At 46.0% G+C, this 24,936-nt stretch overlaps 2 protein-coding genes across 3 annotated transcripts in view; one reads left to right on the top strand and one right to left on the bottom strand.

Annotated features, from left to right (window-relative positions):
- PAFAH2 (platelet activating factor acetylhydrolase 2) overlaps positions 1 to 14,621 on the bottom strand; it is a 40,732-nt gene extending 26,111 nt beyond the window's left edge. The window contains exons 1-5 of one of the 2 annotated variants that reach the window (XM_069574991.1): positions 14,234 to 14,297; positions 12,882 to 13,065; positions 6,432 to 6,568; positions 5,354 to 5,507; positions 4,413 to 4,509 (exon numbers count right to left, since the gene is read on the bottom strand). In XM_069574991.1, the coding sequence (XP_069431092.1) occupies positions 4,413 to 4,509; positions 5,354 to 5,507; positions 6,432 to 6,521 (341 nt within the window). In that variant the 5' untranslated portion in view covers positions 6,522 to 6,568; positions 12,882 to 13,065; positions 14,234 to 14,297. Of the gene's footprint in view, positions 1 to 4,412; positions 4,510 to 5,353; positions 5,508 to 6,431; positions 6,569 to 12,881; positions 13,066 to 14,233 lie in introns of both variants that reach the window. The other variant, XM_069574990.1, reaches the window with a different exon arrangement.
- LOC138433029 (protein cornichon homolog 1) lies at positions 10,023 to 11,391 on the top strand. The gene has a single exon (XM_069574993.1). It carries the CDS (start codon positions 10,063 to 10,065, stop codon positions 10,495 to 10,497), a length of 435 nt encoding a protein of 144 aa, XP_069431094.1. The 5' UTR covers positions 10,023 to 10,062; the 3' UTR covers positions 10,498 to 11,391.
- Positions 14,622 to 24,936: the final 10,315 nt, after the last annotated feature.

Genomic DNA, 24,936 nt, shown 5'->3' with positions numbered 1-24,936 from the left:
TATAATTGAATTGCTTTGCTATACACCTCAAACTAAGGCTATATTGTTAATCAACTGTACTCTAATAGAAAAAATAGAATTTTTATAATTAATTAAAAATTTATAATTTATTTCATTTTGTAGTATCTATTCCTTATTGCCAAATTCAGACTCAAATTGACGAAAGTAAGGAAAACTGCTAGACCATTCAGGTATGACCTAAATCAAATCCCTTATGATTATAGAGTGGAAGTGAGAAATAGATTTAAGGGCCTAGATCTGATAGATAGAGTGCCTGATGAACTACGGAATGAGGTTCGTGACATTGTGCAGGAGACAGTGATCAAGACCATTCCCATGGAAAAGAAATGCAAAAAAGCAAAATGGCTGTCTGGGGAGGCCTTAGAAATAGCTGTGAAAAGAAGAGAAGCGAAAAGCAAAGGAGAAAAGGAAAGATATAAGCATCTGAATGCAGAGTTCCAGAGAATAGCAAGAAGAGATAAGAAAGCCTTCTTCAACGATCAATGCAAAGAAATAGAGGAAAAGAACAGAATGGGAAAGACTAGAGATCTCTTCAAGAAAATTAGAGATTCCAAGGGAACATTTCATGCAAAGATGGGCTCGATAAAGGACAGAAATGGTCTGGACCTAACAGAAGCAGAAGATATTAAGAAGAGGTGGCAAGAACACACAGAAGAACTGTACAAAAAAGATCTTCACGACCCAGATAATCATGATGGTGTGATCACTCACCTAGAGCCAGACATCCTGGAATGTGAAGTCAAGTGGGCCTTAGAAAGCATCACTATGAACAAAGCTAGTGGAGGTGATGGAATTGCAGCTGCGCTGTTTCAAATCCTGAAAGATGATGCTGTGAAAGTGCTGCACTCAATATGCCAGCAAATTTGGAAAACTCAGCAGTGGCCACAGGACTGGAAAAGGTCAGTTTTCATTCCAATTCCAAAGAAAGGCAATGCCAAAGAATGCCCAAACTACTGCACAATTGCATTCATCTCACATGCTAGTAAAGTAATGCTCAAAATTCTCCAAGCCAGGCTTCAGCAATACTTGAACTGTGAACTCCCTCATGTTCAAGCTGGTTTTAGAAAAGGCAGAGGAACCAGAGATCAAATGGCCAACATCCACTGGATCATGGAAAAAGCAAGAGAGTTCCAGAAAAACATCTATTTCTGCTTTATTGACTATGCCAAAGCCTTTGACTGTGTGGATCACAAGAAACTGTGGAAAATTCTGAAAGAGATGGGCATACCAGACCACCTGACCTGCCTCTTGAGAAATCTGTATGCAGGTCAGGAAGCAACAGTTAGAACTGGACATGGAAAAACAGACTGGTTCCAAATAGGAAAAGGAGTCTGTCAAGGCTGTATACTGTCACCCTGCTTATTGAACTTATATGCAGAGTACATCATGAGAAACGCTGGGCTGGAAGAAGCACAAGCTGGAATCAAGATTGCCAGGAGAAATATCAATCACCTCAGATATGCAGATGACAACACCCTTATGGCAGAAAGTGAAGAGGAACTAAAAAGCCTCTTGATGAAAGTGAAAGAGGAAAGTGAAAAAGTTGGCTTAAAGCTCAACATTCAGAAAACGAAGATCATGGCATCTGGTCCCATTACTTCATGGGAAATAGACGGGGAAACAGTGGAAATAGTGTCAGACTTTATTTTGGGGGGCTCCAAAATCACTGCAGATGGTGACTGCAGCCACGAAATTAAAAGATGCTTACTCCTTGGAAGAAAAGTTATGACCAACCTAGATAGTATATTCAAAAGCAGAGACATTACTTTGCCAACTAAGGTCCGTCTAGTCAAGGCTATGGTTTTTCCTGTGGTCATGTATGGATGTGAGAGTTGGACTGTGAAGAAGGCTGAGCACCAAAGAATTGATGCTTTTGAACTGTGGTGTTGGAGAAGACTCTTGAGAGTCCCTTGGACTGCAAGGAGATCCAACCAGTCCATTCTGAAGGAGATCAGCCCTGGGATTTCTTTGGAAGGAATGATGCTAAAGCTGAAACTCCAGTACTTTGGCCACCTTATGTGAAGAGCTGACTCATTGGAAAAGACTGATGCTGGGAGGGATTGGGGGCAGGAGGAGAAGGGGACGACCGAGGATGAGATGGCTGGATGGCATCACTGATTCAATGGACCTGAGTCTGGGTGAATTCCAGGAGTTAGTGATGGACCGGGAGGCCTGGCGTGCTGCAATTCACGGGGTCGCAAAGAGTTGGACACAACTGAGCGACTGAACTGAATTGATTTTATTAAATATTTTATAATATTTATTTTATTAAATAAAATTTTATAATCTAATTTAAAAAATAGAGCATGTCTCAAAGACAAAAAAATTTTAAAACTCCAGTATCTTCAAAGAAAAAAACTCAAAAACTCTGAGGCAGAAACTAACATAGTACCTTTAGGGCTGTTTGTCTGGAAAGCTGGAGGTGGACAAGTCGCGAGGAACTAGGCTGGAAACTTTGCCCTGTACCTGCCTTCAGATAAGATCATGACAAGAGCTGAATTAAGTTCAAAGGGCTTCTAAATATAAAAAGGAATGCATCTGAGTTGGTCTAACGAGACAGATGAACCTAGAGCCTATTATACGAAGTGAAGTAAGTCAGAAAGAGAAAGACAAATATTGTACAGTAACACATATATGTGGAATCTAGAAGGATGGTACTGATGAACCTATCTACAGGGTGGCTATGGAGATGCAGACATAGAGAACAGACTTTTGGACACAGCTGGGGAAGGAGGTGGGATGATTTGAGAAAGCAGCACTGAAACATTTACATGACCATAAGCAAAAGAGATAGCCAGTGGGAATTTGCTGAATGACACAGGAACCCAAAGCTCACGTGCTGCGGCACCCTAGAGGGGTGGGGTAGGGAGGGAGGTGGGAGGGAGGCTTAAGAGGGAGAGGACGTTTGTATACCTATGGCTGACTCATGTTGATGTATGGCAAAAGCCAACAAAAGCAACTATCCTTCAATTAAAAATAAATAATTTTTTAAATGAATAAAAGAACTTACTGATGTTCCTCAGAGCAGGAAGACGCCAAAGCAAAAAATAATAATAATAAAATAAAATAGACCTATGGCAACCCACTCCAATGTTCTTGCCTGGAGAATCCCAGGGACGGGGGAGCCTGGTGGGCTGCCATCTATGGGGTCACACAGAGTCGGACACGACTGAAGTGACTTAGCAGCAGCAGACCTCCCTGGCTACACTGTAGATAATCGTTTCAGTGGAAGTGGGATGTGTAAAGGCAAAAATAGATGACTTTGTGTAACGCTCTTGGACATAAACCAAACTTACATGTTGATGAATGAACATACAGTGAGAATATTAACAAGCTTAAACAGGAATACGTAACTACATAACTACATAACACACCAAGGTGCAGAAATAAGAATTCATGGGGAGAATTCTGAATGGATATTAACTCGTAAGGGCTTCCCTGAGATCTCAGTTGGGAAAGAATCCGCCTGCAATTCCGCCTGCAATGCAGGAGACCCTGGTTCAATTCCTGAGTCGGAAAGATCCGCTGGAGAAGGGATAGGCTACCCACACCAGTATTCTTGGGCTTCCCTCGTAGCTCAGCTGGTAAAGAATCCACCCACAATGTGGGAGACTTGGGTTCGAACCCTGGGTTGGGAAGATCCCCTGGAGAAGGGAAAGGCTATCCACTCCGGTATTCTGGCCTGGAGAATTCCATGGACTATATAGTCCATAGGGTTGCAAAGAGTCGGAAACGACGCAGTGACTTTCACTTTCACAATTTCACTGACTTGTAAAACTTAGGCCAGCATTCCCTGAAGTTGATGACGAAGGGGATCTTACAGTTCATCACCCCACAGTGCTCCACGTAGAGAGATGGAGAGGAGTATGGGCATAAGTGCACACCTACTCGGTGCCTCATCCGAGTCCGTTTGACAGATGAGGAAATACAGGCTCAGAGACGCCTACCATGGTCCTGAGTTCACACAGCACAGTGGTATGGCTGAGATTCACAGCTGAGGCTGCAAGCTCCACAGGAGCAGGGAGCGAGTCTGTCTTCATCACTGCTGTCCCTGATGCATGTTGAATAATCGACTCTCTGAACATAATGCTCAAGCTCCTTCTAGTACTTCTGGGCTGTTATAGAGGAAGAAGGCTAAAACAAGTATTTATATAAATGCTAGAACATGAGAAGGGAATGATATGAAGGCTGCCGAAAGGCTCCACCAGGTGAAAGGGGCTTGGGGAAGGCCTTCTAAAGAAGGTGGACCCAGCGCTTTGGGATGAAGCGGATGACAGATAAGAGCTGACAGATGGAAATATGGGTTTCCTTGTCTTTTGAGAACACGCTGAGAGTCAGCAGCTGCAACCAGGCAAGGAATGTGACAAGATCTGGGGGAGCGCAGCTCTTACCTGAAGGCTCCCATGCCATGAGAGAAGATGATCAAGGGGTATCCAGAGTCCTTTGTTTTAAAGGGGCCATTCCAGCTAACAGGCAGGCGACAAGATCCTAGCAGAGACATGGGGTAAGAATCTCCGGCTGCCCCCACACTAATCCCCAGGGCAGCCTGAGCGCAAGCATGGTGGGGACCCGGTGGCCCTCCTCTCAAGAGACCCACCTTTCACCTGAGCAACCCAGGACAATCAGTCATTTACTCTTTCCCTTTTTCTCCCCTCGGGAGCACGAACCCAACAGAAAGTGGGAAAAGAAAGCCAAAGGGGGAGTACTGAACAACTTATGGGCAAATCCCTGAGACGCTAAGGCAGTCGGTAGAGTTCCTAACGGTGAGGTCTTTGGGGGAAGTGGATGACTCAGTGTGATCTGACCCAGAAGAGGGAGGAGCTAGAGGGGCAACTGCAGGAGATGGTATGCTCCTTGGCAGTCAAGAGTGCTTCTTTAATCTAAGCTATAGCTGACACAGAGCAGAAATAATGCATGCTGGATACATGAGTAATAGCTGCCACCTATGGAACACATTCCACATCCCAAGCACAGCACCAGAGTGCGTCTTTTATATACATTACAATGTATATACACGTCCGACTTTACAATCCTGTAAAGGTAGATGTTCAGACACATTCAGTAACTGGCCCAAGCCCCACAGCTAGTAAATGATAAGGACTGGATTCGAATCCAGGGCAGTCTAACTCTAACTAAAGCTCTTCAAAAAAATAAATAAATAAAGCTCTCCTGTTTGTAATTCTCTCCACTCTCCATACCACACTGACTAACGGATGCCCCACTACAAAAGGGCTGGACAACACAAACTATAAGGTACTGTGTCTGCCTGGAGATCTCCAAGGGACATAATTAAGCAGCTGGGAGAGCACCCAGGGGTGAGGCCAGCTCTTACCCACAGCCAGGTTGAACAGTAACCCCCCCCAGCGCTTATTAAACTTCAGGTATTCGGCCAGGCCAGCGAAGTACTCATAGCGGGGAATCCACAGCGGCTGCTCTGAGGTCTCCTTCGCCTCTTGGCACGGGTAGAACAGTCGAAAGAAGCTGCCCTGTAAGGAAAAAAAGACAGCAGCTGCTCTGAGCAAGAAGCCCAAGCATAGCTTCATTTCCCAACAGACACGTTCAGCAGTTGTTTGGGGGTACCAGCCAAGTACTAAAACAGGGAAACTTTACCTTCAATTCACATACCTGAATTTTACACTCAGAAAACCCAGAAAGAAGCAATTTTATGTTCAGCATTCACATAAGGCTTATATTATTTCAAACAGCCAACTGTATTTTGAATTACATTGGAAGGGTACTAAAATATTTCCAGTGCTTGGGCTATCAAAAAAAGATTTCAATGTGGCTGGAAGCCCAGGCCTGGAGGAGCCCCAGAAGGGAAGGAGTAGCTCTCTTGTTGAATGGGGTGACATTGGTGGCACCCTGGGCAACCCTGGAGCCTGGCCCCTGGGAGGTAGCAGCAGCACATTCACTCTACATGGGGGTATGTGCCTCTCACAAGGGAGAGGGAGAGTTCAAGGGCCAGCAGAGAATGACCTAGGAACTGAAGGAGGGAAAGTCCCGGACTAAAGTAGGAGGGCGGAACAGACGAGAGCAGAAGAGGAGAAAAAGGAGACTGTCTTCCAATGTGGGGCCAGGGAGTCAAAGGTCAATGGCACATAGTCCACTGCTCCTCCTCAAATACACTCAGATTAGGGCGAGATCCAAAACCTTTCCAGGATCAGGCACCTGCTCTCAAGACATCAGAGAGCTACCTTTGACGTTAGAGGCCCCAGTTCCTCTAAGTTGGGAAAAAGAATCATCTCTTGTCTATTGAGATGTTTCTAATTGAAAAGAGGAGAAAAGTTCAGGGGAAAGAGACCTGGGTGCTCAACAATCAAATCCAGACCAGCTCTGACTCAGGTTTCCCCTAGCTGTAATTACATCATCAGACTTGTGACAGAAGCAGGAGACACGCTGGAGACACTTACCTGGAGGCTCTGACCCTCCATCACATCCCCACAGCCTACGAGGTGGGGTCCCGTGACAGGCGGAAAGCTCATGGACTGGTTGACCCCCATCTCATCACCAGCTGAACGAAGACTTGGGCAGTGGCTGAACTTGACAGCTGGAGGGCGGAACACAGAACAGCCTCTTGCTGGTTTCCTCTCAGCTTCCTGTTGCTTATTCTTATCAGCCACCCCTCTCTACGCCTCCTATCACCCCTCCTCCCTGCCAGTGACGCAGCCAGTCTTCCAATCATCCACCTTGCTACACTGCCTTTACTAAGGTTTGCTGTGCTGTGCTTAGTCGCTCAGTCGTGTCCGACTCTTTGCAGTCCCATGGACTGTGCCAGGCTCCTCTGTCCATGGGGATTCTCCAGGCAAGAATACTGGAGTGGGATCCTCCTGGGGATCTTCCCAACCCAGGGATCAAACCCAGGTCTAGGGGGCTGCTTTTTCTGTTGCTATTGGTGGAGAGGTGAGGAGAAGATCATGGAAAGGAAACAGAGCCTCCATACTCCTCAAAACCCACTAACAAGTGTTCATTTAGCACTGACTATGTGCCCAGCACAGCAGCAACTGCTGCAGAGAACATGCCACAGACCTTGTCCTCAGGAGGCTAAGAATAACAAACACAGCCATTAACATCTATTATTTACTATGTGTCAGCACTGACCTAAGATTTTTACATACTCTGCGTCATTTCATCCTCTCAACAACCATCTGAGGAAGGTACTATTAAGACCCTGTTTTACAACCGAGGAGACTAGGGTATGAAGAGGTTGAATAACTCCCCCAAGTCACACTGCTTCTAGGTGGCAAACTCAGGTCTGTCTAATCCAGACCTGAGCTCTTAACCCCTCACTGATCCTGCTAGTGGGGAGACACAATGACGTACATACAAAATCACTGACCTAAACTATAAACTATAAAAGGCACTTATTCGGGTCTTAAATATGAGGAAGATTTTCGAGGCAGGGGAGAGGGGAGCATTTTTATAAAGGTCATAATGTAAGAGCAGAAAGGGCCAGAAATAGGTTAGAGTATAATGTGAGCAGGAGATCAAACAGGAGCCTTCCACGTGACAGGCGTGCATGCTCTGACTAGAAAGCATCCCTATAACTTAGTTGCTTCTTGTTTGCTTTTTTTAAAACAAGGATGTCTTTTTTTTTTTTTTGACTGTGCCGGGTCTTAGCTGCAGCCTGTGAGATGTAGCTCCCCTGACCAGGCCCCTGCATTGGGAGCATGGAGTCTTAACCTCTGGACCACCAGGGAAGTCGAGGTTACTTTTTAAATCAGGACTAATGCCACTGCTCTTCCTCCCTCTTCAATTACATCACCGCCAGCAGCAGTAGCAGCAGCTTACTCTGTGCCAGGAACTACACCAAGGCTTCACTTGAAGCCCTATTATTTAATGAAATCCTTACAATAATTCCCTGGGATATGAATTGCTAGCTCATCTTACAGATGAGGAAGCTGATACTTAATAAAGTGAGGCAATTTACCCAAGAACAGTGAACAGAGCCAGAATCTGATCACGGGCAACGTGGCTGTGACAGTAGAGAATGTGGTCCAACCTCCTAACATTCATCCGATCCTTCCCTCCGACGGAGATCCCTTGTGATCTGCGTGGGGTTGACACCTCTCTAACCTCTAGAGTTGGACCTATCAGCCCTACATATCCCCATCAGTATCTGGATGAAGAGTGGGCTCATGACACATATTGGGCCAACCAGGGCAAAGCCTAGGACTTTGGTCTGATGGTAGAGTGTGGACAAGTTCTTTCTTGTTTTGAACTAGCATGAGGTGTGGATGTGAAGCCTTGAACTGTCGCAGCCACTTTGTTACCTTGTGAATGAAGGTACCCGTGGAGGATGCAGAGCTGAGAGAATCGTAGAGAAATGCAGTTATTTGTGAAGACATTAAGAATCTCTGAATTAGACTATACCTGAAACTTGGCCCACCCCTAGACCTCTAGTTACAAGAGCCAATAAATCCCTTTTTATTGTTTAAACCAACTGGTTTAGATTTCTACTGCTTGAACCAAAAGCATCTAAACTGATCCACTGAGTCCTGGGCCACATTTTCAGTCATTGCATTATTCTGCTTTCTTTACGATGCTCTGGGATGGATTCGGTAGTTCGAGTCAAAACATGGAAGAGACAAGGTCTCTGGACAGGAGGAGACCTTAGGGATCACTTCTCCCCACAGTCGTCCCCTGCACCACCACCCCGACGCAGCTCACTACAGAAATGTACTTTACTGATGAAGCGATCAAGGTCCTAAGGGGTTAAGGGAAATGCTCAAGGTTACCAGAATTATTATTACACACAGATCTCCTCACTGCCAACTTCCAATTGTCTGGCCTGATGGAAAACTCCAGACAAGCAATAATCTTAATGCCATTCTACTTCACTTTGGAAGACAATAAGTGTATTCTTTCTACTACAGAATTGCTTCATCTTGTTTCTCTGAAGCAAATTTAAAAACTGAATTCTTTTTAAAAAGACGCTAAGCTCCTGACGCAGTCAGTGGGCTATTTAGCCAAAGGGAAGTTGGATGAGTGGTGCTTAGTCTCAGACCCTGACCTTTTTTGCTTGAGGGCAGATGCGCAGAGGACCCACAGCGGGATGGGGAGGAGGCACAGGACAGGTCGCCCGCGAGACAATGAAGCAGCTGAAGTTTTATTAATATTTGCTGATTGAGTGAAAAGGAGAAGCAATAGGATTTGGGCAACTAAGTGGATTTGGGGAGTTATGCAAGAAGGGAGAGCCAAAGGTGAGTCAGGTTTCAGGACTGGGTGACCAGAATGATATTAGCTTATAGGAAGAGATGCTAGTCTTAATCCAAAAACAGAACACTGCATGAGACAGGAATCAGGACAAGGGCACTTGAAAATGCCTATAACAGAAGGGCAGCAGAACTCTCTGGTAATCCTGGAAAGCTTCTGGGAAGGCCATCAACTAAATTGAGTGAGGCTAACATGAAAACGGATCTGCATTCTCTGGGCTCATATTGACTGATGCCCAAGTAGAATGGAGAGATGGGAAAATCCAGTCTAACTTACAAATTTTTGCCTAAGAAACATCCACAGAGCATCCAGTGTCATATCTAATAAATGCCAAGGAATTCTCCAAGGAACTCAGTCCAGGTGTCTCTATCTACTTTGGTTCACCTTATCTAAACAATTTGAGGTGATGTCTACCTAAAAGCCTCTCTACCCACCCAAACCTGCCCCACCCATCAAAGCCTAGTGAAATCTCTGGTACTCTGAAGCTTCTCAAGTCCTTCCAATCTTCCCTCTTCTCCACTCGAGTATGTACGCATCACTCACCTGATAACCAATCACAGGCTGCCTCAGGACAGCTCTTGAATTAGTACCTACTCTAGCAGTGGAAACCGTGACCAATTTTATTTTCTTGGGCTCCAAAATCACTTCAGATGGTGACTGTAGTCATGGAATTAAAAGACACTTGCTCATCAGAAGAAAGCTATGACAAACCTAGATAGTGTATTAAAAAGCAAAGGCATCACTTTGCCAACAAAGGTCCACATAGTCAAAGCTATGGTTTTGCGGCCTTTCTCCGCTGGCACCGGCGCTGCTCCCTTTCCCCCGGCCATGGCGTTCACGTTCGCGGCCTTCTGCTATATGCTGGCGCTGCTGCTCACCGCCGCGCTCATCTTTTTCGCCATTTGGCACATTATAGCATTTGATGAGCTGAAGACTGACTACAAGAATCCTATAGACCAGTGTAATACCCTGAATCCTCTTGTCCTTCCAGAGTACCTCATCCATGCTTTCTTCTGTGTCATGTTTCTCTGTGCAGCAGAGTGGCTCACACTGGGTCTCAATATGCCCCTCTTGGCATATCATATTTGGAGGTATATGAGTAGACCAGTGATGAGTGGACCAGGACTCTATGATCCTACAACCATCATGAATGCAGATATTCTAGCATATTGTCAGAAAGAAGGATGGTGCAAATTAGCTTTTTATCTTCTAGCATTTTTTTACTACCTATATGGCATGATCTATGTTTTGGTGAGCTCTTAGAACAATGCTTAGAAGAATTGGTCCAGTTAAGTGCATGCAAAAAGCCACCAACGAAGGGATTCTATCCAGCAAGATCCTGTTTCCAAGAGTAGCCTATGGAATCTGATCAGTTACTTTAAAAATGACTCCTTATTTTTTAAATGTTTCCACATTTTTTGCTTGTGGAAAGACTGTTTTCATATGTTATACTCGGATAAAGAATTTAAATGGAATTATGTATAAATTAATATAAAATGATACCTCTGGTGTTGACAGGTTTGAACTTGCACTCCTTAAGGAACAGCCATAATCCCTTGAATGACTGCATTAATTATTGACTGTCCTTAGTCCATTGGAAGCTTTCGTTTATAGGAACTTGTAGGGCTCATTTTGGTTTTATTGAAATGCCATTTAATTATAAATTAGCTGTAGATATGAGGTGCTTCTGATGAACTGAAAATATGTATCTGACCTGTGGGAAACTACATGGTTTTCCTTATCTATCATGTAGGTGATTATATATGGATGCATTAAAAAAATAAGAGTGGGATTTTTTTCCCCTTGGGCTTGAAATACTATCCCTGTATATTGCATGAATGAGAGATTTCCCCATATTTCCACCAGAGTAATATACTTGCTTTAATTCTTAAGCATAAGTGAACATGATATAAAAATACACGCTAACTTACTTGTGAAGAATGCATTTAAAGCTATTTTAAATGTGTTTTAATTTGTGAGACTTTACTTATTAAGAAATTGGTTACTAAATGTTCTAATCTGGTGGTAAAGGTATTCTTAAGAATTTGCAAGTACTTTAGATTTTCAAAACCGAATGAGAGAGAACATTGTATAACCATCCTGCTGTTCCTTTAGTGCAATACAATAAAACTCTGAAATTAAAAAAAAAAAAAAAAAGCTATGGTTTTCCTGATAGTCATGTACGGATGTGAGAGTTGGACCATAAAAAAGGCTGAGCACCAAAGAATTGATGCTTTCAAATTGTGGAGCTGGAGAAGACTCTTGAGAGTCCCTTGGACTGCAAGGAGATCAAAACTAGTCAATCCTAAAGGAAATCCTAAATGAATATCCATTGGAAGGACTGATGCTGAAGCTCCAATACTTTGGCCACCTGATGTAAAAAGCTGATTCATTGGAAAAGACTCTGATGCTAGGAAAGATTTGAGGGCAGGAGGAGAAGGGGGTGACAGAGGATGAGATGGTTGGATGGCATCAATGGACACGAGTTTGTGCAAACTCCAGGAAATAGTGAAGGACAGGGAAGCCCGGCATGTTTCAGTCCATGGGGTTGCACAGAGTCAGACACGACTCAGCGACTCAACAACAACTAGCAGTTTTCAATCAGTGACTTGCCTCCAAGAAGTGGTCCAAGTAGAATCTAGATCAGAGGTTCCTGAATCTATTATTTCACAATCACCTGGAAAACTTTTCAAAAACAAAGCTTTTAGAGCCCCATTGCCAGAGATCAATTAGTTTATAAAGCTTCCCAAGCCTTCTGATCCCCAAGGTTCGAGAACCTCTGGTCCGGATGGTACCCAGGATTTCTCTTTTTTTCAGACATGGGCATACAATAAACATTTACTGAGTGGATATGGTATTCTAGCCCACCATTTTCATATTAATGAAAAGATAATGATTATGATATCATGTGGTTTAATCCCCATGGCCACCTAGAAGCATGTTCCTGCCAGTTCCTGGCTTAATGTAGTGGTTTGCATAGAACTGGTCTCAGTAATCAATTGATCCAATGAATGCTATTTAATTTTTCACACACTTATGCCTTTTCTCTTCAGATATGCTACAGAGGTAGAATGTGTTTTACATTTCTTTGGAGGATAAACCATCTATCCTCATGCTTTCCCCACACAGAGAGACCCTATAAATGCTTCCTTTATTTGGCTTTGATTTAAACCCTCTCAATTCTTTAATGGATGTCTTTTTGATCTAAAAATTAGACTACATGGTATAGTGGGAAAAGAAAGGCTTTGGTGACAGTCTGAATTCCACCTCCACCATTTAACTGGCTGTTTAACCTTGAGCAAGTTCCTTCAGTTCTAAGCCTCTGATACTGTTTCCACATGACAGAAATAACAGTCACTCATGAAATTGCTGATGAGGATTAAATGAAAGTATATGAAACACCTAACATATAGAAGGCACAATAACCATAACTAGCTACATGATCTCTTAGCCTAAGTTCCTTGTGAGTGATAGGAGGACACTTCATAAGTGAAATTTAGTAACAAAAGTGATATTGCCTAGGGTCTGGGATATTTTAAGTGCTCATAAAAATGTTAGGAATTAATTAACAATTTTATGTCTCTTTTTCTTTATACCCAGCCAAGCTTTTCGGAGAAGGCAATGGCACCCCACTCCAGTACTCTTACCTGGAAAATCCCATGGGCAGAGGAGCCTGGTGGGCTGCAGTCCATGGGGTCGCTAAGAGTCGGGCATGACTGAGTGACTTCACTTTCACTTTTCACTTTCATGCATTGGAGAAGGAAATGGCAACCCACTCCAGTATTCTTGCCTGGAGAATCCCATGGGTGGGGAAGTCTGGTGGGCTGCCGTCTATGGGGTCACACAGAGTCGGATAGGACTGAAGCGACTTAGCAGCAGCAGCCAAGCTTTTTTCTTTTGCGGGGGTGGGGGGGGGCGGGATTTGTGGTTTTCTGGATTAAATCCTTTGACAAAATGGTTTCTTTCCTTTCAGTCTTATCAGGTCTGAGACACCTATTTCAAAATCAGTCCCAGGTCTCCTGCATTGCAGGCAGATTCTTTATCGCCACCAGGGAAGCCCTTATATAGGCCCAGAAGAGCCCAAAGGGAACAGAGAGGGCTTACATTGCAGCTGTCCATCTCCTGCTCGGGCCTTCTGATTCCAGTGAGCAGGGACCACCCTTCTGCCAGCTGTGTGGACTTTTCATCCCTGGCTATTTCAGGACATAGTCCAAGATAAGCACTTCTCTGGGGCTTCCTTTCAGACAAAGCTCTCATTAGTCTGTGATCTCTGGGGAAGTGAGGAAATATCCTGTTCTTAGAGGATGGAGACACCAAGCACTCAAGGGGCAGGTTTGAGCAACAGAGGGGCAGCGCTATAAAAGGAGCCAAGATGAGAGTATTTCAGAGCATTAATAATTACAGTAAAAATAATCTCTCTCGCTTGTGGAGGCTTTACAGTTTACAAAGTACTTTCACACATATTAGCTTATTGGCTCCAGAACATAGCCTCAAGCTAAGACGGAGAGCAACTGTCATCTCCACTTCATAGATGAAGAGAGTGAGTCCCAGAGAGGGGGTGTGATCTGCCCAAGGTCACACAGCAAAGGAGTTGCAGAGCTGCAATAATAAAATCCAGCTCTGCTGAACTCCAGTTCTGAGCAACTCCGTGGATTGGGAAGAAGGAATGGTGACCCTTGTTCCATCAGCATGAAAACCAGGAAAGTGAGGCTAAGAGTGAAGCACATAGAAGGTGCGGAACATAAAGAAGCCCAGGTTTCAGAAGGGGTGTGCCGAGAGCTCACGGTGGGGCTCCAGGGGCGCCAGGAGTGACAATGCAAGATGACAGCGGGAGAGTAAAGGGTGCGGGTGGATACTGGAGGTGTCTCAACAGGAAACAGAAAAGGTGAAAGACAATGGGGAGCTCCTGGGATTGAGACGAGGCGCCCCCAAACAGGGCTGGAATGTGACAAAATCCGCAGACACCTCAGTTCAGAACAGAGGCTTTCTCCAGACTTACCGAGTCACGTTGATCCCTCAGAAGCAGCCCAGACGGTCAACTCGACGGAAACAAGAAACTGTCCAGGAGCTGGTGGCCCCTTGGTAATTGTAGTTTCCAGAACGCCACATTAGCACTTAAAAGCATGTCCCGCCTCTGTCCAGAACTATAATTCCCGAGGTGCATCGCGAAGAGTGCCCATAAGATCCCAAGACTACAATTCCCAGAGTTCTACACGGCCCCTCTTCGTTGTGGGAAACCTTCTGAAGTTCGGGATGAAGTACGATTCCTCCCCCTGGTGGTCGAAGAGCCGCCACCAGGATGACAAAGCCCGAGCGGAGGGTTACTGTTTATAGTCCCGGCTAGTAACCCTCCGCCGCACCGTTCCTCAAATAATTCCTGGGTGTGCCTGGAGAGAGACAGGGATTAGCTTTATTCACAGGGGAGCTGAGGAGATCTGAGCTTATTTTGTGTCCTTTACGAACCTGTACCTGTTGACACGTGTGATATTCAGTTGTCCTTCCGAAACTCCTATCCAAGAACTGAGAGAAAACTGAGAGATTCCTCCCTGTCCCTCTGTCCCTAGCCCCTCCTCCCTCCACCCTCACTTTGCTGGCTCTGTGCTGGTTCTCAGAGACACCCTGGTGAACGAGTTAGTGTTGCTAACCTCAGAAGAATTCACAGCCCAGCGGAGGATCCCGACAAAGGAAGAATTACACAGCGATAGTTGCTCTAATGGGGAAAGCCCAAAGGGTTATGGGAGCCTTCTTGAAAGGGCTAAGCTGCCCAGGCTTGGGGGAAATAGGACGGTGTCTTCAAGGCTTCATAGAGATCTCAAATGTGAAAACTGAGAACTGAAGGAATAGGACTTGGCCAGGAATACAGAGTACGAAGAATATTTAACACTCTGGCTGGAGCAGAGTGTGAGGAATGGAATCTCGAGGCACGCCTGAGGGGGGAGGCGGGGCCACGTCCTCAGGAGTCTGGTAAACTTCATAAGAAAATTGGATCAACCAAGCAACTTAAAAACTTAAAGACTTCCTACTCCTTGCTGAATGAGGTCCCAGCTTCTTAGCTTGACATTCTAGGTCCTCCCTAACTTGCCCCAAACCACCAATTACTCTGAAGTGTTGCTCATGGTTTTTATTTTTGTTTTTCTGACAGAAATTGCCCTTCTGCCTTGCCCCCAGCTACGTTCACCCAGTCTCAAGATGTTGTAGGTTCTCATTGTTCCCCCCACACTTTTATTCACGCTCTTCTCTCCACCAAACACTCTGCCCTGCTTTGTGTCTGTCTAATCCCGTTCTTCCTTGACAATTCCTCTCGATCCTCCCTCTCCACGAAGCCTCCCTGATTCCCCGCCAGTCCAAACAGCTTCTGCCCCCTCTCAGTTGCTGGGATATTTGTGTGCACCTCTCATTTGGGGCCTTACCTCACACTGCCCTGTGCCATCTCAGTGGGAGGTCTTAACTCTCCATTAAACTGTGAGTTTTTTGAGGTCAGGCGATGAGTCCTACAGCTGATCCCTCCTCCCTCCCAACCACATACCCTCAAATTGCCAGTGTACAGATTCCATGCTTCAGGCTTCTTTAGATCCTCCTCTCCTCCTGACACACCGTCACCACCACCATCCTTCCAGGAACCAAAATAAAGTCATCAGGGGAGAGTGATTGTAGCACCACACTGTGGTAATCAAGCCCAGATTTAATTAAAGCTGTGGTTGGTGGCGGTGATGGCAGAACATAAAAACCTTAGTGCACATCAGAGATGGTTCTCTTTGGCTAATTAATTAGTGCTCTGCAGCTGGCAGAGAACACATGACTAATCAGAGTCCCTAGTTAGGAGAGGGGCCACTGCAGTTGGTTTCTCTGTCTCCGACTCCCAGACTAGGCCATGCTGGGGACATCTGCTGGCCAACTAAGTTTTAAACTTCCCAGGAAGAGGAATCTCACAGCCTCCTTTGTCAATGTTAGGAAGACCTACTTTGGGCCCAAACTCCTGTTGCAAAATAAAATACTTGAGTTCAAATGCATTTCCTTCCAGTCTAGTCTTTTTGGAGATAAACAACCCAAATGCAACAGTTTTTAACAAGTGGTTAATTTCCCAGGCTTTCACTATAGATCCCATCTTCCAGTTGTCCAAGGATCTCTTCTGGTTGACTACCATCCCATTCCAGCCTTTACCTTGTTGCTGAATTACTTTATTCATTTTTAAACATTTGTTTGTTTATTTGGCTGTTCCAGGTCTTAATTGCAGCACTCGGGATCTTCGATCTTCATTGCAGCATGCTGATTCTTTGGTTGTGGCATATTTAGTCGCAGCGTGCAAACTCTTAGTTGAGGCATGTGGGATCTAGTTCCCTGACCAGGGATTGAACCCAGGCCCCCTGCATTGGGAGCTCGTACTCTTAACCACTGGACCACCAGGGAAGTCCCTAAGTTACTTTAAGTTGGCATCTGAGTGACCAGTTTTGGATTTCCTCTTCTCCTCCCTACCTGCTGAAGTTGATGGACAACACTTTTCGAAATCAAACTATAACATGCATACAATAAAGTGTGTGAAGTGCACTAACTATACAGCTCAACCTTTAAAAAAAATTTGATATAACCGTCACCCAGTTTGATATGTAGAACATTTCCAATACCCCCAAAATGTTGTCTCTGTCCCTTCCCAGTTTATAATCACTCATCCCCTCAAGGGAGCCATCACTTTTTGTCTCTATCATCTCTGGACCCATTTGGAGTGTGGATGAATCCTCTTTTAACGTCTTGTTAACAGGCAGAGTGTGTACGTTTAATAAAGATCAACATGACTTAGTGACTGAACAACAACAAACAGGTAGAGTGTACATGCTTAATAAAGATCAAGAACAGTGACTGTCCTTCTCTATTATTGTTGCCATAATAATAGGATCTATTACTGTTACTGTAGTAACAAAATTAAGTGCTGGAAATAGGGCAGCAGTAAATAGAGAGATTAATTCCCTATCCACATGGTACTCTCATTCTATTGAGAGGAGCCAGATAATAAACAGATAACCAAGGTAATTGCATACTCTTTAAATTTTATTTATTTTTGGCTGTGCTGCATCTTGACTGCTGTGTGTGGGCTTTCTCTAGTTGCGGTGAGCAGGAGATACTCCCCAGTTATGGGGTGCAGGTTTTTCATTGTGGTGGCTTCTCTTGTTGAGAAACACTAGCTCCAGGCTCTCAGTCTTCAGTATTTTCTGTCTGAGGGCTCAGTAGTTGTGGAGCATAGGCTTAGGCGCCCTGCAGCATATGGGATCTTCCTGGACCAGGGATTGAACTGGTGTTCCCTTCATTGCAAGGTGGATTCTTAACCACTGGATGACCAGGGAAGCCCGATTGCACACTCTTAAATGTTCTAAAGGAAATAAGATGCTTTGATGGGGAATAAAAGGAGTGAGCTATTCTCAGTAGAATGATCAGGGAGGGATTCTCCTCTGAAGGCCTGGCATCAGAGCTGAGCCTAACCATACCTACCATTTCTTTTACCTACTACGTGTCAGACATGTCGTTAGGAACTTTCAAATCCTTTAGGTCATTTAGTCTTCCTGGGAAGTATGTCATAGTTTATTTTTCAGACAAGAAAACAGAGGCTCAAAGAGGTAGTCACAGACAGCATTGATCCGTCTCTCCTATCCTCTCATCCCTTCTGAGCCCCCATGCCAATGTGGGAGCTCCTCCACTCCAAGTCCCTTTTCTCCCTGCTTCCTTGACTGGGGGCTTTCTTAGGTATCTAAGAACGAGGAAGGGAGAGGCACATGGCCCCCACCTCAAGGGCAACCTTCAGCCATCACAGAAGCCAGTGACTCCCCATCCTTAGATAGGATGATTCTGAGACGCAGTTCACACTGTCTCTTAGAATTTCCAGGGAGCTGAATCCAGCTGCTCACAGCAGTGAGCTGCATATGTATGCTCCCCATCTTATTTTCTCCCCTCCTTGCCTCGCTTTCCACATGCTATCTCTTCTGCTTCTTGAAACCACCTTCCAAATAGATCACGAGCACCCAAGTCTCAGGGTTTGCTTTTGGGGGAACTCAAGCCACCTCTTGCTCCAAGCACAGCAAAGTAATTGGGTACATAACATTCTCTAATTGTGCCATGTCCTTTCACCCTCCATGCCTTTGCAAGTGCTATCTCCTCTGCCAAAACACGTGTTGAATCCATTGTGATTCATCCAACATCCACTTCACTCTATCCCTGCCATCCTCCACCTGATCATCTCCAGCTTCCAGTGATCAGAACTGGTAAGAATTGTGTTTGTGCCAACTGCTTGGCACACCCTGTTTCATTCAGTTGGCACGGAGATTCTGAGGCATCAGTAGTACCATTCCTGGTTTGCAGGTCAGGAAACTGAGATTCACAGAGGCCAGGAGACTTGCCCAAGCTTTGCAGTTAATAACTGACCTAAATGCAGATCTACTTATTAACTCTAGGCTAGAGGGAAAGGGTAGGAATCGGGGTCTCTGAAGTTATTTCAGTATTCCCTGCCCATCAGATTCACTCCTGCTTCTCATCCAGTGACAAGCTGGTCCGTGGACAGGCATGCCCTCAGTCACCCATATGTGTTTTTTTGTGCTCTTTCCATTTGCTGGTGCTATGTCTTTCCCGTCTGCTCTCTGTCTAGTCTTTCAAACTGAGCAGAGATGTCAATTTCTCTGGGAAATCCTTCCTGGCTGAATCCCCCTGGGTTTTCCTGACACTCACTGGCATCCCCATGACAGCACACATCACAAGGCAGCGAGGTCCCCTGTGTGCCCATCTCCTCTGAACACAGCCTTGGGCTCTGGAGGGCATGGATGCCATCTTATTCATCTCTGTGGGCCTGGCACTGTACCTGGCACAGTGGGTGTTGGTTAAAAGACTGAGTGAAAAACTTCCCTGGCAGTCCAGTGGGTAAGACTCCAGTCTTCCAATGCAAGGTGAACAGGTTCTATCACCCGTCAGGGGACTAAGATCTCACATGCCCTGAGGCATGGCCAATATACATATATAGAGAGAGAGAGTAAATGAGTGAGAGGCACCCAGTAGAGACTGCAGACATGAATGCCTTCAGAGTCCAAGCAAGTCAGGTAAATTGGTGCAAGACAATAGGAAGCAGGAGGGACTATAGCAAACTGGACAGCCAGCGGCTCACCTGAAGTATTCATATTCAATTAAAAAACATGGGTGAGTGAAATTCAGCCTTTGTTCAAAACAATAGTAATAATAATAGTTATAGTAACATACTCTGCACCAGGAGACTAGGTGCATGGTTCAGAGTGTGGGTTCTGAAAACTGGCTGCTGGATTTGAATCCCAGCTCTCCTACCTGTTAGCTGTGAGACTTTGGTCAAGTCACTTAACCTCTCTGAGCTACAGTTTCCTCTCTTGCAAATGGAAATAATTATACCTACCTTACAGAGTTGTGAGGATTCAAAGAGTAAGTACATGGAAAGTATAGAAATTGGTGCCCGGCACATGGGAAACACTTGGGACGACAGGCTATTGCCGTTCCTTGACAGTGAGTGCTCAGGGAGGGCCTCCCTGCGGAGGTGACATGAAAGCTGAGCAGCCACCCGTGATGAGCTCTGGGAGAAGAACATTCCAGGCAGGGGGAACAGACGGGGGAAAGGTCCTATGGCAGAAGTGGCTGTGCTGGGTCTGGAGCACAGTGGCCAGAGAGTGGGGCTGGAGACAAGGTCTTGAGAGCAGACAGAGCCCATATCACGGAGGGTCTTCTAAGCTGTGAAAAGAATATTCTTGTGTGATGGAAGCCACTGGGGCAAGTTTGTTTCAAAACATAGGTTTTATTATTATTTAGGTGCTGTGAGGCTGACAGACCAGGAAACAACTACCACTGAAAAAACAGTTTGGGACTTTGTTGGCAGTCCAGTGGTTAAGACTCCATGCTTCTACCACAGAGGCCACGGGTTCCATCTCTGATCTGGGAACTAAGATCCCACATGCCATGCAATGCAGCCAAAAAACACAGAAAAAAGAGTTTGTTGCACACACAGACGGCAAGAGGAGCGGGCACACCACGCCACGGAGGGCCCACATGGGAAAGCACCAGGGTCAGTCAGGAGGAAGAGGGAGGGAGGGAGGCAGGGGAAAACACAGGCAAGGGTCTTTTTTGTGGTTTCCATGGGAGGAGCTGGTGAGAGAGCAGGCAGGCTTAGAATTGGCTCGTATGCATAATTTCAGTGGACTCTGAGGCATGGGGACTGTCTCCAACTGTTTCTGGTTCCTGACCCTGGAGTGCATAGGGCAGTGGAATCGTGGTCCTGAGTGTGAATGCCCAGCAGAGGATGTGATGGATTTAGTTCATTTCAGTCGCTCAGTTGTGTCTGACTCTTTGCGACTCATGGACTGCAGCACACCAGGCTTTCCTGTCCATCAACTCCCAGACTTTGCTCAAACTCATGTCCATCAAGTCGGTGATGCCATCCAACCATCTCATCCTCTGTCGTCCCCTTCTCCTCCCACCTTCAATCTTTCCCATCATCAGGGTCTTTTCAAAATGTCAGTTCTTTGCATCAGGTGGCCAAAGTATCAGAGCTTCAGCTTCAGCATCAGTCCTTCCAATGAATATTCAAGACTGATTTCCTTTAGGATTGACTGGTTTGATCTCCTTGCAGTCCAAGGGACTCTCAAGAGTCTTCTCCAAAACCACAGTTCAAAAGCATCAATTCTTCGGTGCTCAGCATTCTTTATGGTCCAACTCTCACATCCATACATGACTACTGGAAAAACCATAGCTTTGACTAGACGGACCTTTGTCGGCCGTGGTTGGTTGGTTTTGTCTGGATTGGTTGGGTTTTTTTTTTTTTTTTTTGGACTGACATTGTCTGGATTGGTTGGTTTGCATTTGAAAAGCAGGCTCAAGGATGAGCTATTCACTATCTGTAGGAAATGGCTACCCTAGGGGAGGCAATCCCTGCCGGGTCAGCAAGGCCCTGGTGTCAAACATCAAAACACAGAAACTAAAAACACAGGGTTAATATGGAATTGTAGCCAAGGCGGCATGGGGTTTACATTTTATCAAATCCCCCTGGCTGCTGTGAGGACACAGTGAGCAAGAGAAAAGCAGAGCTCAGTGCAATGATCCAGGTGTGAAATGATGGTGGCCTGGACTATGGAGGACGCAGGGGACGTGGGAGCTGGCTAGCAGCAGGGTCTATATGAGGCGGGGCCACAGGACCTGATGGACATCCAGTGAGGACACCTTTGGATTACAAGAGGAGAACTGAAGCCCATCTTGTTCTTATTTCTGGGGTTCACACCTGTGTTTCCTTCCCCAGGTATGAACTGTACCATCTCACTTTTTTGATGTTGAAGCTGTAGCAAAGGGATTCTAGGAAATAGAGATTCAAATAAAATGTTCAACATAGTGCCTGACACACAGTAGGTACTCAACAAATCAGTAACCTTTTGTCCCGTGAGGGAAAGCAGAAAGCCCAGCAGATCTGATGTTAAAGAGATTGTGGTTTGGCGCCAGGTCTACCGCCCACTGGCTGAGCGGCCCTGGACAGGTGATTTCACCTCTGCATTTTCTGTTCCTAATCCAGAAGCAGAAGTAAGAGTCCCTCACCCTTCTGGTGCTTGTAAGAATTAAATGAAGTGATGTACAATATGTCAGGGTCTCCATCAATTACAGCAATAATGATCGCATCTTTAGGAATGTCAGTCTAAGCCAGACTCCTGAGGTAGGGCCCAGACTCCAGAAGAAGGGCACTGAACCCCTTTCAACTCCACCTCAGAGCACCTCTAGGCGTGATCCCTGCCCCCAGCTCCCACTCCTCTGCTGAACATCTCCTCAAAGAGCCAACAGAAAGCTGTGTTTACTCTGCCAAGCAGCATCCCTAGGGAGGGAGGTGAAGACAAATAAATTTTCCTGCCTCAGCTCTGGAAAGCAGGCTGTTAGTTACCTGTGGTTCCAGGCAGCCTGCCTGCTAGGTAAACACTTGCTAAGCTGGCCCTAGTGCTTAACCCCTTGGCACCCAGGGCTGAGGTGGAGATGTCCAGGCGTGGACAGCTCTGGGAGACTCCAGGAACTAGAGGAGGCTGGGCGTGGCTTCTGGAGCCTACAGAGAAGGTCTAATTCAGGTGAAATATTCAGGAGAATGGCACAGAATGACTTCAGAACTAGGGTTTAAATTGGCTTTACTTGGCCTGTCCAGATTGGCTGTCCCTCTGTCCCCACCCTCCACCCCTGCCCCAGGAATGCAGGCTCCAAAGGAGCAGCAGGAGCTGAAAGCTCAGCCTATGGTTTTCAGCAGGTGTTCTGGTTTGTGATGGGCTGGACCAGAGATGCCCGCTCACCTCAATCTCCTCTGGCTTCCTCCAGATAACAGAAAACTGCCGTGCGGGAAGCAGAGGCCTGCCTCCCTGGGGAGGAGCCAGACCCTGGGCCACAGTTGGGTGGGCCAGTTAGAAGGCAGTCTTGGGCTATCATCATTCATATATGTGCATCCCTGTAAAGTTTGCCAAGCACTTTCCCACATGTTGTCTCATTTAAGGAGCCCCATAATGAACCTGTGAAGCAGAAATTAGCCCCCACCCTGTGATGTAGTGGTTCAAAACCAGGCTCTATTACTCACTAGCTGTGATGCCTTGGAGCAATCACTTCACCTCTCTGAACCTCATTAACCTCACCTGTAAAGTGGGGTTGAGAGCTGCCCTGGAAGTTTTGCTGCAAGGCTTAAATGAAATCATGGATCCAAAGAGCTCAACAGCAGCTGCTGGCATGTGGTCAGCAAATCTGTAAGCCCTTCCTTCAGATTCCTCATTTTCTGGAAGAGGAAAATGAGGCTCAGTGAGCTGTCAACTCTTAATCTTCAAAATGCTTTTTAAAAAATTATTCGAATGCATAGTGAGAGGCTTCCGTGGTGGTTCAGTGGTAAAGAATCCACCTGCCAGTGCTGGAGACTCAGGTTTATATTCTGATGGGGCAAGATCCCACATGCCGTGGAGCAACTAAGGCTGTGTGCCCCAAGTATCGAGCCTGTGCTGAAGAGCCCAGGAGCCACGACCGCTGAAGCTCTCGTGCCCTAGAGCCCTGCTTCTCCACAACAAGAGAAGCCACTACGATGAGAAGCCCGAGCACCACAACTGGAAAGCAGCCCCCACCCACCACAGCTAGAGAAAAGCCCACGCAACCACAAAGACCCAGCACAGCCCTATGCAAGTAAATATTTTTTTTAATGCATCCTAAGCACCTGTCAAAGTTGTATTTCACTCATTCATGAGGAATCTCTCAGGATGACAAAGCTGGCTCAGAGGGGTGCGTGCTAATCCACTTCAGTAGTGTTAGACTCTTTGCAACCCCTATGGACTGTAGCCCTCCAGACTCCTCTGTCCGTGGGATCCTTCAGTCAGACTACTGGAGTGGGTTGCCATGCCCTCCTCCAGGGGATCTTCCTGACCCAGAGATTGAGCCCACATCTCTTGTCTCCTGCATTGGCAGGCGGGTTCTTTACCACTAGCACCATCAGGGAAGCCCCTGGTTCAGAGGGCTCACTGATCAGCAAAGCACAGAGAAGGCTGAAATAAGATTGCTAGTCAGAGTCCCAACTGGCAAATGCCCTACAGCAGAGGTCCCCCGCCCCCAGGCCGAGGATGGTACCTCCTTGTCAGATCAGTGGCAGCATGAGATTGAAAATAAAGTGCACAGTAAGTCTGGATGGAAGGGGAGTTTGGAGAGTGGATACATGTATATGTATGGCTGAGTCCCTTCGCTGTTCACCTGAAACTATCACAGCATCGTTAATCAGCTATCTACAATTGTTGTCGTTAACCCAAGGACCGTAGCCCATGAGGCTCCTCTGTCCATGGGATTTCCCAGGCAAAAATACTGGAGTGGGTTGCTGTTTCCTGCTCCAGAAGATCTTCCCAACCCACGGATCAAACCCATCTCCTGTGTTGGCAGGCAGACTCTTTACCACTGAGCCACTGGGAAAGCCCATACCCCAATACAAAAGTTTAAAAATAAAGAGCACAATAAATGCAATGCACTTGAATCATCCCAAAACCATGCCTACCATCCTTGGTCCATGGAAAAATTGTATTCCATGAAATTGGTCCCTGGTGCCAAAAAGGTTGGGGACTGCCACCCTAAAGCACATGACTGTAACCTTTGGGGTGATCTCTGCTGGTCAGAAATCATTTGTGTCACTATTGGACAAAAGTCCTTTCTATCTCATCTATTTTCTATAAGTTAGCATCTTAGTCTCAGGCTTATAAAACATCTGGACCCTAGTACGTAGGGAGTCACGTAACTCTCAGGGGCTGTTAGATGATGCCCCAGTGGACAGATGAAGGTCAAGCACTATCCCCAGTGCCTCACTTCCAAGTTCGTATACTCTTCCTTAATAAAGTCAAGTGTTGACAGGATGGAAAAAGGAAGGACTGACCTGCAGCCTATATTAGGATTACTTCTGAGTGAGAATTCCAGATCTTGTTGCTCTGGAAAGCCTAGTCCTGCCACCATATTAGGCTGATGGTGAGAAACTGAAGGCCCAGGAAGAAAGGGTGTGACTGTCCAAGGTCACAAGGCATGCCTGGGGGAGAAGTGAAGTGAAGTGAAGTGAAATTGCTCAGTCGTGTCCGACTCTTTGCGACCCCATGGACTGTAGCCTACTGGGCTCCACTGTCGATGGGATTTTCTGGGCAAAGGTACTGGAGTGGATTGCCATTTCCTCCTTCAGAGGATCTTCCTGAC

Source organism: Ovis canadensis, chromosome 2, assembly GCF_042477335.2.
Source record: "Ovis canadensis isolate MfBH-ARS-UI-01 breed Bighorn chromosome 2, ARS-UI_OviCan_v2, whole genome shotgun sequence".
NCBI classification, from domain to species: domain Eukaryota; kingdom Metazoa; phylum Chordata; class Mammalia; order Artiodactyla; family Bovidae; genus Ovis; species Ovis canadensis.
Note: the sequence above shows the minus strand (reverse complement) of the source record. Positions and strands in the feature narration are given on the sequence as shown.

Bases quoted from the DNA above. Each gene is read 5' to 3' on its own strand.
- LOC138433029 (XM_069574993.1), top strand. From the start codon at position 10,063: ATGGCGTTCACGTTCGCGGCCTTCTGCTATATGCTGGCGCTGCTGCTC.